This window comes from Rhinolophus ferrumequinum, chromosome 2 (genome assembly GCF_004115265.2).
Source record: "Rhinolophus ferrumequinum isolate MPI-CBG mRhiFer1 chromosome 2, mRhiFer1_v1.p, whole genome shotgun sequence".
NCBI lineage: Eukaryota > Metazoa > Chordata > Mammalia > Chiroptera > Rhinolophidae > Rhinolophus > Rhinolophus ferrumequinum.
Genome location: NC_046285.1, coordinates 98,091,583 through 98,105,451, shown reverse-complemented (window position 1 = coordinate 98,105,451; position 13,869 = coordinate 98,091,583). Strand labels below are relative to the sequence as shown.

The following is a 13,869-nucleotide window of genomic DNA, read 5'->3' as shown; positions in this document are numbered from 1 at the left end:
GGACCGTGTTCGTATTTAGATTTTCTCATAGTCACTCAGCTAGTGACAGCAAAAAGTCAAACTCATATCAGTTGCTGGCAAGTATGTTTTTACTACTATACTTAATGCCTTCAAAGGTGGTCTTTACCTTTAGGGGCCTACTGCTGCTATTATTCTGTATACGAAAATTGCATGGTTTTCTTGGGTTGCTTTGACACATTTGTTTTCATGGATGGATGCCATTAATTGTGATACAGGCTGTAATTGTAAGTTGAGTGCTGCACCTAATGATGTTTATTGAGCACTCGCCTGGTGTAGGTGATACACTAGTCATTCCATGTGCAAAAACTAATTGAGTTCTCACTGTTACCTGTGCAGTAGGTGATAGTAACACGAAGACACTGGGGCTTACAGAGCTGAAGTCATTTGCCCAGAATCATCCTCATGGCTGGACCCCGTTTCAAAACCAGGTCTATGTTTGCTCCATGTCTGTTTTTTTCATTAGTAGTTTATTGGAATAATAATGTTTTATATAGTTTTCAGCCTTTATATATAAAGCTAGTAGGTTTTCTCCTTAAGGTTTGTTGGCTGAGGTGTTGGTCAGAAATAGCTGGAGACTGAATTACCATTACCCCTGTTTCTACTCTGTATATACTACTATGTGTATTTAAACTTCATTGAAAAATATGAAAAAATTTTTTCTGACTTGGCAATGTTGCTTTTTTCCCCACAGTTTATCCATAGAAATGTATTAATGGTTTGAGGACTACACATTATTGAAAGGTGACCAGCAGTTAGTCTGCGTTTTATTTTCCTCATTTCCAAGACAAAAGAAATTTTCTCAGTTATTGCCTTTCATGTTTTTTTACCATGACCTCCACAGTAAGAATTAAAATTTTACATTGAGACTCAGGTGCTTGTGCATATACTTAACCACACACAGAAGTGAGAAGTTACACCAAATAGTACTTACCCTTACTGTGTACAGAATTGTTACGTATTTTTTTTACTCTATTCCACTAAAAGGTTCTGTCATATCCATTAAGCTCCTTTTTTATAATCTAATGTATCTCAACCCACAGTTTGAAAAATACTCCAGGATTATCGCCAGGATTCTTCCTTTTTTCAACAAAATTATGTGTAGTAATAGTAGGAGTAACAGTTGATATCTGTTGTGTACTTACTCTGTGTGAGGTGCTGCATTAAGTGCTTTTATATGTGTTCTTTGAATTCTTAAACTTCCCTAAATAAATAGGGACTAGTACGCTCATTTTACAGATGAAAGAACAGTTTTTCATAGCGAGTGGTAGAGTCAGGATTTCCCAGGTGATTGAATGAACCTGTGTTCTGATTGTTACTCTTAACAGAAATTTGTTTTAGAAAATTCAGTAACTATAGTCTAAGTCTTAGATCATCACAAGGTTGTATACTTTCAGGAGATTTCCTCAGCCAACAAAGGTCACCATGACAGTGAACTCTTTTCATTTAAAATTATTCAATTGCCACCTTGCTCTAGCTTCAGGTAAGGAATCAGTACATTTTCTCTAAATTTGTTGCTTGGCTGGACATACCAGTTTGCCTCTGTGTCACTTTTTTTTGTTACTAAGAAATCTTTGGGTCCAGTCCCTCATAACAAATATATTTTAGTATTCTCATTTGCGTCTATGTGCATGTTTGTTTTTTACTTGACTGTATTGTCTTTATCATCTTTAATGTCTGTGTACTATTCCTCATGCTAATGTATTGCAGTATTAATTAAATTCCTTATTGTTAGGTACTTATTAGAAAGGATTTGAACTTTGGGAGATGATAGCCCACAGATTGAGTTTACTATTAATTAGCTTTATGACTTAGAGAAGATTCTTGAACTTCTGTGCATTAGTGTTCTCATCTGTAAAAATGAAATTATAATATCTACCTCACTGTGATGGCTATTAGTTTTTCTATCCAAACAAGTAGTGTCTGTATATAGTTCCTGTAAAGTGTACCAATTTCAGCATAATAATTTGGGTCTCTATCTAATGAAGGCATTGATCTAAATTTCAGGGGACCTGTTTAATGAATTTGTGCCTTGAAAAAAATCAGTGAAATGTTAGTAACATTTACTGAGCTTTTAAAAGGTAATTTTTTAAACCTCCAGTTTTGAAACCTCAATATCGGCCTGTATTGTTTTTCTTCATAAATTATATCAAATGCATATTTATATGTTTAAGTTTTAAGAGAGGCATCGGTAAAGGAAAGTAAAGGGCATCTAAAAAACTTAAACACAATGGAAGCCTTATAATGCTAACAAGAGATATTTTAATGATGGTCACCTGTAAAGCATTGAAAGCTGACTGTCTCCACTTTATGTGCCGAACACTGAGCTTCCTTACTAAGAAGCTCACTAAGCTCTCAGATATTTGTTGAATGAATGAAAAATGATCCAGTACTGCATTTCTTCCTCACCTGCCATTGATTGCTTAACCAATTGGACTCGGGCATCACTTTCAAAAACTAGCATTGGTTCAGCCACCCAGTTGTCAGACTAAATGAACAAGGTTGGTTTGTATCCTCATAGCATTTGACCTTGACAAATGTTTTTGATTTCTGGAATTGGTCTTGGTGTTCATTTGTGCAGCGCCCTACTCTATACCACATTGGAATTTTTGGTATATACCCTTGCTAGGTATACGTTCTTGGCTCCCTTCTTAATAGAAGTTCCTTCTCACCCATCCTCATGGCTTCTTGTTTCTGTGACTTTCAGTTTCTAGCCTGGATCGCTCTTCTGTGTTCAAGATTCATATTCTAGTCTCTGCCTGAAGTCTCTGCCTATGTATTCAGCAGGCATCCCCAATTAAATTCAATATGTTTTATTATTATCCCTGAATCAATATAATATATAGACAGGCACAGGTGCCTGGTTGATATTTTGTCTGTGTTCCCCAGCATAGTCAATGGTCTCTGCATGTACGAGTCAGTAAGCAACATTGTATAGTATGAATATGCTGGGAGGGATTTTGAGCTTTCAGATCAACAGATTTTAGTTGACCCCATTCCCTGATTATCACCCAAAACAGATGTAACGGAATCTATGTTTGTTGTCAATGTTATTGAATAACACACCACCAAACCCAATTCTTATATGTAGCAGGCACTCAAATGTTGGTTCCCTTCTTTCTTTCAAAGTCGTCTTTTCTTTATGGGATGTAGTTGTTTTGGATGATAGCACTTGAAGTTTCTCTTGCTGGTCTTTTGCCTGAATGATGGTTATACTGCTGTGTGGTATGATTTATTTTAATTTTCATAGTAAATTATAATTTAAATATATGGACTATTTGGAGTGTTTCATCAAAAGGTACACTGGTCTGGTCTGTCTTGTAGCTGGGTATTTTTAATACATGGCAAGTTGCTTACTGCTGAAATAAGAAGTGCTTTTTTGGAACATTAAATGAATATTAGCTCTGGCTTAGGGTTCATTAGAATAGGGTATTCTAAGCTTTTAATGGCCAGAGAATCAATTCTCACTGTTGCTCATCCTTAAGATCCCTATATAAACTTTTTTCCACCCTTTTTCTCTGCTTTAAGGAACAGAAAAGGAAATAGAACAATAGCAATAAACGACTGCCTTAATAAATTTTATAACTCAAAAATGGTCAGAGTATATATACTCTTTACAAATGTATGTTGTGTATTTCATGCAGTTTTGATATTTTTTGAATTTGTATTTCAGTTGAACTATTTTAAATGGTTTCATAGTTTCTCATTGGTTTATATAATTTCAAAGATTACTATCTCCTTGCTAATTGTTTTTCAACGATTAGCATTTATTCTCAAGGATAATTTTATTACATTGGTAAATGAAAAAGAATCATGACCTTATTTATTTAGAGAGTCTCTTTTTAAAAAATTAATTCCTGTGTTAATATCTTTGTTTCTCCTATTTTCTATATCTTAATATTATTTATAGAAAAATTCTACTTTTCTCTGTGTTTATATTGATCATAAAAATCATACTGATATTCCATACTTCTAAAATTATTGTTATCTATAGTCCTATTGTATCTGTAGTTTTAGAAAGCTGTGAAAATTCTCTGAATTTTTAGGATATGTTTCCAAGCAGGGCTATTTACTCTATACTCTGGGAAGAGAGACTTGTTCATCAGGCTGGCCTCTTACTAGTAGTCTAATAAAGGGTCCATGTCTTAGGGATTCCATATTTGAAATATTAACATTAATTGGCAAGAAATAGAAACATGATTCATGTAAGGTTGGTTATGCTCAGGAAGCCCTGAAACGTATTTTGAAATATCCTTTTAGAAGTCCCAGGTGAGTATGTGCCTGTGATTAAACAAAACAGAAACAAGAATTTAAGAAGCTAGACATAAGCTTCTTGATGTCAGGATTTTATCCTTATAACCCTCTGTGGGCTCTCATTATATCTTGGTTGGATTTAAACTCTCACGGGAGCTCCTGATTGTTGGATTTACTGTTGTGTGATTTGTCAAATGTGTTATTTTTATTCCTGACTAAATCAAGAAATTGTGAATTCAGCTTTATAATGACATTTTAAATTTCTTGTTTGATTTAATATACGTGTTTCTCCAAATAAACCTTAGAATTATTTCAATTTTCCAAAATCTTAGTGAGGTTTGGATTAAAATTACATTAAATATTGAGTTACTCTATTGCCACTTTCAGTCCAGGAAAATTTGTTTCCATTCGAATCATTTTTGAGTTTTTCAATAAAGTTTTTTAATTTTTTTGTTACAGGTTTTATAAATTTCTTAATGTTTTTACTTTTCTCTTTTTTGCTATTTATTTAAAATGATCTTTTCCCATTGTATTTTCTAAATGGCAGTGCAGGTATATAGGAAAACTCTTGATTTTCCTTTACTAGCCACATTTTTAAACTTAGTTCCAAAAGTTTGTTATTCTTAGTTAATAGATTGCAAATATTGTATTTCCCTGAAAATAAAACATAACCAGAAAATAAGCGCTAGCATGATTTTTCAGGATGCTCATAAACCTTACCCTAAAAATAAGCCCCAGTTAAGATCGTCAGAAAGACGGACGCATTGAATTATAAAATAATTAAATATAAATAAATAATGTTATTGACATTAATACTTAAAATAAATGATAATACAAATTATAATTAAGTATTTGTAAATACCCAAGTGGGCGCCTTTGGAGGAGAGGTAAAATGCCTATGTAAACATATGAACTTGAGACTTATTGCCGAATGACCAATCAGAATACAGACACAACGCATGAATAACGTGCACACTTGATAATGAACGGACATGGTTGTGTCTAATATGAATCTTCATAATTCAATACGTCGTGTGTTGTAATGGACGTACTTAATGTACTTGTGTGAAATAAATGTTTTCTGAATTTTGGTGTCTGCAATTTTTCGTCGCTTTTGTGTGGACCATCATTCTTAACTGTCATCATTTTTGTTGCCACTCCTGTCTTGTAAGTCTTCAGTTAACACTTGATTTAAAGGGGATAACATTTTGACCCCCAGACAAAATGAGTGCAAAAAGAAAGAACTATTTTGTCGAGTACAAGAAAGGTATCGTGAAGGACTCCCGGGGCAAGAATCTTACAGCTTTCTGCAAAGAGAAAAAGTTGGATCTCTGAATGGTTCGAAAATGGTGAGCAGAGTACGATGCCTCAGTCAACAGGTGGACGAGGGAAATGCTAAGAAGCGCAAGTGTGGATCAGGTCAGCAACCATTATATCCTGAGCTGGAAGACATCATCTGTGAATGGACTGCTGACAGGAGAGCAAAGGCTTTGGTTGTGCGCAGGGCTGATATTCAAGCATTTGCCCTTGCAGTGGCACCACAGTTAGAAATATCCCCAGAAGAATTCAGAGCTTCACAACACTGGCTGGATGGCTTCCTTCAGCCATGTGAACTGTATCTAAGTTCGACAACACTGTTCAAGCTGGAAGATACTGAAGTTATTAAACGTGCACTTGCATTCAAGCCCCTTGTTGATGGCATCGACTTTTCTAAATACCAACTCTCCAACATGATTGCTGTGGATGAGACTGCAGTGTTGATGAGCCAAGGATCTCAAACGACAATGGATCAGAGGGGTGCCTCGTCAATCTACATTCCCTCCGCTGGTTGCCGAAGTGCACATGTTACCTGTATTTTGGCAATTCATCTGGATGGAAAGAAAGCCCCACCTCTAATCATCACAAAGGGCTAGAAAGATAAGGTTGAACATGTTTCAGGCATTTATGTTCTTGAGACCAAAAAAACCTGGTGCACACAAGCAGTTATAAGGAAGTGGATTGATTTAACGCTGCCACTTGTTTTGCGAGGTGGCCAAAGAGGTCTGTTAGTCGGGGATTCCGCCAGCACTCACTGCGCTAAAGACATGAAGAACTTCCTTGCAGAGAGAATAGATCAAATAATGATTCCTGCAGGAATGACTGCCTATCTCCAGACTCTTGATGTTGCATTAAACAAGCCATTCGAGGACCATTTGCACATGGAAATCAATGACTACATTGAAAATAGAATCAGTGTGGAAACTTTGTGAAGCCTAACCTGCAAGAGGTCGTGACTTGGGTGAAGAATTCATGGGATAAAATCACTGACAGCTGTGTTGCCAATGCACTACAAGCAGGCTACGTGGACAAGAAGTGCTCATTTAAGGAGAGCTCTATTGCTGGACATGAGAGATTGGGGCCAATGGTTCTACAGGAAATGGAGTCACAAGAAATTCAAACTGGAATTCGGGGTTTGGGGAGTTATGACAATGTTCCAGAAGAAGATGACATGACTGTATTTGAATAAATGTAGATTGCTGTACATGAAAAAATAAGACATCCCCTGAAAATAAGCCCTAATGCGTCTTTTGGAGCAAAAATTAATATAAGACCCCAAATTAATATGTCTTGTTTTTGGAGAAATACGGTATCTTTGTAGAACTGGAGAATTGACCTCTAATTGTACCCTTAATTAAAAACTTTATTTTTTTCTTGCTTGTTTTTTAAGCTCTTTTCACTTATGGATATGAAGCCTCCCATCTCTCGAGCCAAGATGATTCTCATCACAAAAGCTGCTATTAAAGCCATTAAGGTAAGAGGGGAGTAAATATATTTAATTTGAAAATGTTTTTGAGATTTTGAAAATGTTATTAAACATGAGAATTCATCTTGTGAATTAGTTCAGGCCTGAACCAAAGAACACTAATCAGCTTTTGCTGAAGGTACATGATACTACAGTATGGTGCATTTGCATTGTAACATTATTTCAAAAACGAGTTTCCCCCCCTTTTTTGTTATTAGTATTTTCCCTGTATATTTTTTCCAGCTTTATTGAGGTATAATTAACAAATAAAAATCGTATATATTTAATAGTATGTAGTAGAACATGATTTGATACTCGTGTACGTTGTGAAATGATTGCCACAATCAAGCTAATTAACACATCCATTATTCACGTAATTACATTTTGTGTGTGTGGTGCTAAAAAATTTGCAATTCCCAGAAGCAGAGAGTTGAGTGGCAGGTTTTTTTCTTTATTTAACTTAATCTTTGTCATAAATCAGCTGAATATTAGGTTCATTTATATTGAAAAAAAAATAAACTCCGGCTCCATGAAATTAAATTTCTTATCGAAGATCAAACCTAAATAAAAGTGACTCACTTAGAAACTGCATGATTTAGTTCCAGTTCCATTGTTCCTTTCCCTCTCATAAAGTTGCCTGATGTACTGCTTTATGAATGTTTATTGATTAAAAATCTAAGAAAAAGACCTATTTGAGGGGGGCTTATAGTTTTTGTTTTAGTTCATTTTTCTGATTTGTTACGGTTTTTTCAGTTGTTGAGTATAGATTATTTCTCGTGGTTCATTCAGTATTGAGAATTATTCAAATTGTGCAAGTTTCAAGGTTTTAAGTAGTTTCTAATTACATTATAGGAAGTGCAGGAATATGCAAACTGGACAATAATTTTCTTTAAATTCTTTTTCAGCTTTATAAGCATGTAGTTCAAATAGTAGAAAAGTTCATCAAAAAGGTAACTGTCCATTTTATTATTACCTCATTTTAGTTGTGTTCAGTATTTGTAATTTACTTTCTAAATTGTAGTTTGGATGCTTGCTTGTAAAGCCACTATACAAAAAAGTTGTCCCTAGAAGTTCTTTTTAATCTCTAGGGGTTTGTTTTAAGGAAACAAAAATTTATAGCAATACTATTGATGGAGCACTTACTATGAAGAGGCACTTAACAGTTTCTTATCTACTGGGCAAGACTCTTTCCTGAGCCTGATGTGCCTCCTCTGCCCTCTGCCCTGTCTGCTCGGTTGGCATTTAATTCATCTTGGAGTATTTCCACTGAAATCACTTTGTAAAGTTTTCCCGGCACCAATCATAATTAAACCATTTTCAGTTCTGCAGTAGTAATATGTTGTTTATAGCTGTGTGATTGCCACGTATCTGTCTCAGTAGAGGACTGAGAACGGAGACTTAGACATCTTTGTTGTCTCCGCCAATCCAGAGTTGTGCCATGTAGTACATACTAACAAGTGTGTGTGCAGATGTTTCTGATCCATGGCCTTGGAAGACCCGCTGAGAGATGGGAGTTAGAGCTTCACCAGCTCTAACTGGTCATCGATGTTTTTATAGTAGGAAATTAAAGTAAAATGGAAAAATTAATTCACCTGCATGCCTCCACTCCACATCACTACAAATATTTACATTTGGATCTACTCATTTTTATTATTTACATTTATAAAAGGAAAAATGGAGACATGTGGATTGATAACATGCTTTTCCACTGTATTTATCATAAACATCGCGGAGTATTCCATCCCATGATTGTTTCCACAATTTCCTCAGCCAGTTCAGTTCCCTATTGTTGGACATTCCACAGTGGCTGGCCTATGGAAAAAAATTAGATGTGTCATAATTGTTTTTCTTAGGATAAATTTCTAGATGTAGAATTGTTGAATCAAATAAGTCTTTGCTTTTATTGCTAAATCATCCTTCATAAAGGTTATACCACCAAAATGTAATGAGATATGTGTTTCCATATTCTTTTTACCTTACCAATTTCTTAAGCCAAAAATGAACTCTCCTTTTTGTTTTGTTTCTCTGGTACTATAACAGAATTAAAATTGATATGCTGTTAAAATTACCTTTTTCATAATTTTAAAAGGTAAAAATTAATTTTTTGAGCAGGATGAATTGGAGTAGAAACTATTATAAAGAAGTGGATTTGTATGGAAGTGGCTTAGGGATTGGTAAAGTAATATTGATTCTGGGAAATTGTGAGTGGGGGAGATACAGGGATTGAGGAAAAGTGAAATACTGGAGGTATGAATGTCAAGAGAATGGTAGTTCTGTATAGAGCTATGGGACATTTGACAAGCAATCCAGTAAGAGCTAAACATTGAAGTAGGTTCTCAACAGAAACAGTCACTGGGTATACAGAGTTTCATAAAAGTGAGATTAATGAGTGTCAAATTGTGATTCTGCTTTTCTTGTACCGACTTTACACCTTTATCTTTGTAGTGTAAACCAGAATATAAGGTTCCGGGATTATATGTAATCGACTCAATAGTGCGACAGTCTCGTCATCAGTTTGGAACTGATAAAGATGTTTTTGGGCCAAGATTCTCTAAAAACATAACCGCCACATTCCAGTATTTGTATCTTTGTCCATCTGAAGATAAGGTAGACCTAATAATTTTTTAAAAGTTGTGTTCTTGTTTTTATTCCTATATTTATTTGAATCTACTTAAGTGTATTTTAGATATTTGAAGCCTGAAGTATTACTAAAAAGATAATCTCTGTGAACTTGAAACAAAACCCAGTTTTTTCTGTAATAGTCATGTATTTATCTTATAAAGTCCTTCAGGAATGTACTGTTGAAATACGAAAGGAGCACCAGCTTTAAGGAAGACACTGTGGAAAAGTTGAGTGATAAAGAAATTCGGTAGTAGAGAAAGGCATCTCATATGGTTGCTTATTCTAGAAGGAAGGGACCAGTAATTGATGGCTTTACCTAGCATAGAGAGATGCAAGAGCATAAGTGGTATTCATTATCAATCAGACTGCAGCATTTAATTCTTCATGTATATAGCTGGTTTTACTATACATAGACTCCAATAAATGGGATAAATACACTGGTAAACCTACTCAGAATAGTGAAGAATGGAGACATTTACAATAAACAGCATATAAATTTGAGTGTTGTGGATTCTGTGTTTATATTGTTGGAGAAGTGTTGTTGTGAGAAAAACATACGCGAGACAAGGAAGATCATTCCTTGAGTAGGAGATAAGAGTTGTAACATAAATAACACATCTTACCTGGATCTCCTTCATATTTACTGGTCCACAAAACAACATATCTATCAATTACTTGCCAGTTTCTTAAATATTTTAACAGTCAACAATCAACCTAAAGAAATTCTTCTTCACTTGTATAACTTGTTTGTTTTTGTCAGTGATGGGTTTCTTTGTAACCATAAATCAAATATAATGAAAACTTCAAATGCATTTTTATATTATTACAGTATATTTGATTCTCTAGGTTATGTTTCTTTTTTTTCCTTTCTCTGTTTCTTACTGTAGATTACACTACTAAAGAAATGTTGATTAATTTAACCAGGTTGTGATTCTGATGAGATTTATTTCCTGTTTTATTTTGTAAGCGGTATAATAACTTACACAAATATTTGTTTTGTATTCATGTTTTCTCACACATGACAGAGTAAAATAGTTCGTGTGCTGAACCTTTGGCAAAAAAATGGAGTATTCAAAATTGAAATTATTCAACCTCTTTTGGACATGGCAGCAGGAACCAGTAATGCTGCCCCAGTAGCAGAAAATGTTACTAATAATGAAGGTATGTATGGTCAAGTGTGTCTGTGAGCTTAGAAGATGGTATAATTATTTTGTACATAAAAAGTTTGGAGTCTTATTTAAATTGTTGGAATTTTTCCATAAAAAGGAAACTTAAGTTTATATCATGGAAGGAAGGTATGGTGTTTTGTTTTTTACATAATTCTTATTTCTAATCAAAAATGCCCTCCCAGCACTTGTTATAGTATAGACTCTAATATCACAATGTATTTTTACTATGTGTTAAATGGAATGGAATGTTATTTTAGTAAAGAAGCTTAGTGGAATTTAAAAAGGAAAATTCATAAGTTAAAGGTTTCTTAGGCCTTAGTGACCTTTTCTTTTTTTAGGTTCACCTCCACCTCCAGTTAAAGTTTCTTCTGAACCGCCCCCACAAGCCACTACAAATTCTGTACCAACTGTACCACAGTTGCCCAGCTCTGATGCTTTTGCTGCTGTGGCCCAGCTGTTTCAGTCAACTCAAGGTCAACAGGTAAACTACTTATTCAAAGATTAAATTGTTTGCAGTTCGGTATTATTGTCAGTTCTTATTTTCTGTTCCTAATTAGTGAGCACATTCAAGAGAGGAAATAGTTCTACTTTTCAACTAGAAAAGCCTGACGAGAAAGGTAATGGCATAGGGATAACGGGAAAATGTGGACAGGTGAAAAACAAGGGAGCAACACACTAAGAATTAGCAATACCCCTTTGTAGGGAACTTCAGAGCTAAGTGGCCACTGTTGTTGCTTACAATTCTAGCTTTTCTAACTGATTTCAAAATTATTTGGATTGGAGATGATTTTTCACATTTTTCTAGAAAACGTACATTTACCTTACTTACTATTTGGTGTATTTTCTCTTCTTTGTGACCATTAGTAGTTTCTTACCATTGAGGTTGTCAACATACATTTTTAACTTTAAGTGATACACATTGTATCCCTGATATGTTTATTCACAACAGACTTAACCATTACAAAAATGTTGATTCTTTTTTCTAGTTTACTCTGCCTGTATGCTATTTTGAGTCACCTTTGAGGTTTTGTTAGTTAGTTTGTTTGTTTGTTTTTTGTTTTTTTTGTAAAATATCTTGATACAATGCTTGTACTTTGTTATGTGGTTTATCAGTTTTCCCGTTCTTTAAGCTTCAGCAGATCCTGCAGACTTTTCAACAGCCTCCAAAACCACAGTCTCCTGCTGTAGATAATGCTGTGATGGCTCAGGTTCAGGCTATCACCGCGCAGTTAAAGGCAGCTCCGACACAACCACCTGAACAAAAAACTACATTTGACAAGGTACGCTTCTCTCACATAACCCACCACACTGTTTATGTCACTCATCTGGGTGTGGAAGTTAGCTCTTCTCTAGCCTCACTGTGCATTGTTTATTTGTTGTTTTGTGACTTGAGGGATTTCCTCCCTCAACATCAAAACATTGATTATTTTTTTTCTGGTTATAAATGTAACATACTCATTGCAAAAATTTTCAGTAAAAAAATATAAAGGAAAAGTACAAATATATGGTGATGGAAGGAGAACTGACTCTGGGTGGTGAACACACAATGGGATTTATAGATGATGTAATACAGAACTATACACCTGAAATCTATGTGATTTTACTAACAATTGTCACCCCAATAAATTAAAAAAAAAAAAGTAAACAGGAGAATATTCACCATTAACCCCCATATTTGGAGATAGCTACTATAACTGTACAGCTACTATTGCTGTACATCTTTTCAGAATTAATTTCCTGTGGATCTATGCTTTTCTTTATGTGGTCATATATATACATACACACACACACACACACACACACACACACACACACACACACACAGTTTGTATCTTGTTTGTTTTGATCTTAATCCTCTTATCTTGTTATTGTTGTGGTTGTTAAGGTTAATAGATTTAGATCTATGTTTTTACTGAGTGTTTCTTGGACGTATTCCTTTTGTGGACACATCACAGTTTAGCCATTCCCATAATGAAAGACATTTAAATTACTTCTCATTTTTTGCTGTTAAACTTTAGTTAACATATTTGTACTGTGAGGGTGTGGGTTGGTTCAGTGTCTTCCAACTGCTCTGTTAGGCAATGGCTTGTTTAAGGGGCTGCCACTAAGGATACAGATGTGCTGAATATGCACAGCTCAGAGCTGCTTGTTGAAATGTTAACCCAAACAACTCCACTCTTACCTGTTTTATGTCTTTTCTAGTTATTAGGTTTATGGCTATATAAAATTGTATTTCATTTTCCAGGTTTCACTCAAAAAAACACAAAAGTTTTGAAAGTTCTAGAACTAAATGATATCTTTTTGTTTTAATCATCTCTACAATTTCTTATTCTTTCCAGCATTCTAATTATAAGATATAATTACTGCAGCTAGTCCAAATTAAGAATCCATGCTGTAAATATTGGTTGTCATATCTTCGTGATTTATGAATGACTGCTGATTAAGGAATGTTGGATAAAATTTTGGAGTACAAAAAAAGCACATGCATAAGGGCAAAAATACAAATAACAAAGTTCTAAAGTAAAAAGAAGCAATTTCACTCTGCTTTGAACAGATTTGTGTATGTCTTTTCAGACCTATTTCCATGCACATGTGAACATAAGTTCTTACATATTGTGGTTTTGTTTATTAGTTTTCTATTTTGTGTTGTGATTAGGAGACCTCTCCCCAGAATTTTTTTTTTTTAATTAAAGTTTATTGGGGTGACATTTGTTAGTTAAGTTACAGAGATTTCAGGCATACAATTCTATAATACATTATATCTCACATTGTGTGTTCATCACCCAAAGTCAGTTCTCTTTCCATCACCATATATTAGACCCCATTTACCCTCTTCTAGAGCCCCCCTCACCCTCTGGTAATCACCAAACTATTGTCTGTGTCTGTGAGTTTTTGTTTCTTTATTTGTCTTGTTCTTTTGTTGTTTTTAGTTTTATATACCACACATCAGTGAAATCATATGGTTCTCTACTTTTTCTGTATGACTTATGTCACTTAACATTATAATCTCAAGATCCAGCCATA

The 13,869-nt window shown here is 34.5% G+C and overlaps 1 protein-coding gene across 3 annotated transcripts in view; it reads left to right on the top strand.

Annotated features, from left to right (window-relative positions):
* Window positions 1-13,869, top strand: part of SCAF4 (SR-related CTD associated factor 4) — a 63,068-nt gene that overhangs the window by 16,434 nt on the left and 32,765 nt on the right. For all 3 annotated transcript variants that reach the window (XM_033122426.1, XM_033122418.1, XM_033122435.1), the window contains exons 2-7: window positions 6,980-7,063; window positions 7,960-8,004; window positions 9,500-9,661; window positions 10,702-10,837; window positions 11,184-11,326; window positions 11,976-12,125. In XM_033122426.1, the coding sequence (XP_032978317.1) occupies window positions 6,980-7,063; window positions 7,960-8,004; window positions 9,500-9,661; window positions 10,702-10,837; window positions 11,184-11,326; window positions 11,976-12,125 (720 nt within the window). The remainder of the gene's footprint in view (window positions 1-6,979; window positions 7,064-7,959; window positions 8,005-9,499; window positions 9,662-10,701; window positions 10,838-11,183; window positions 11,327-11,975; window positions 12,126-13,869) is intronic.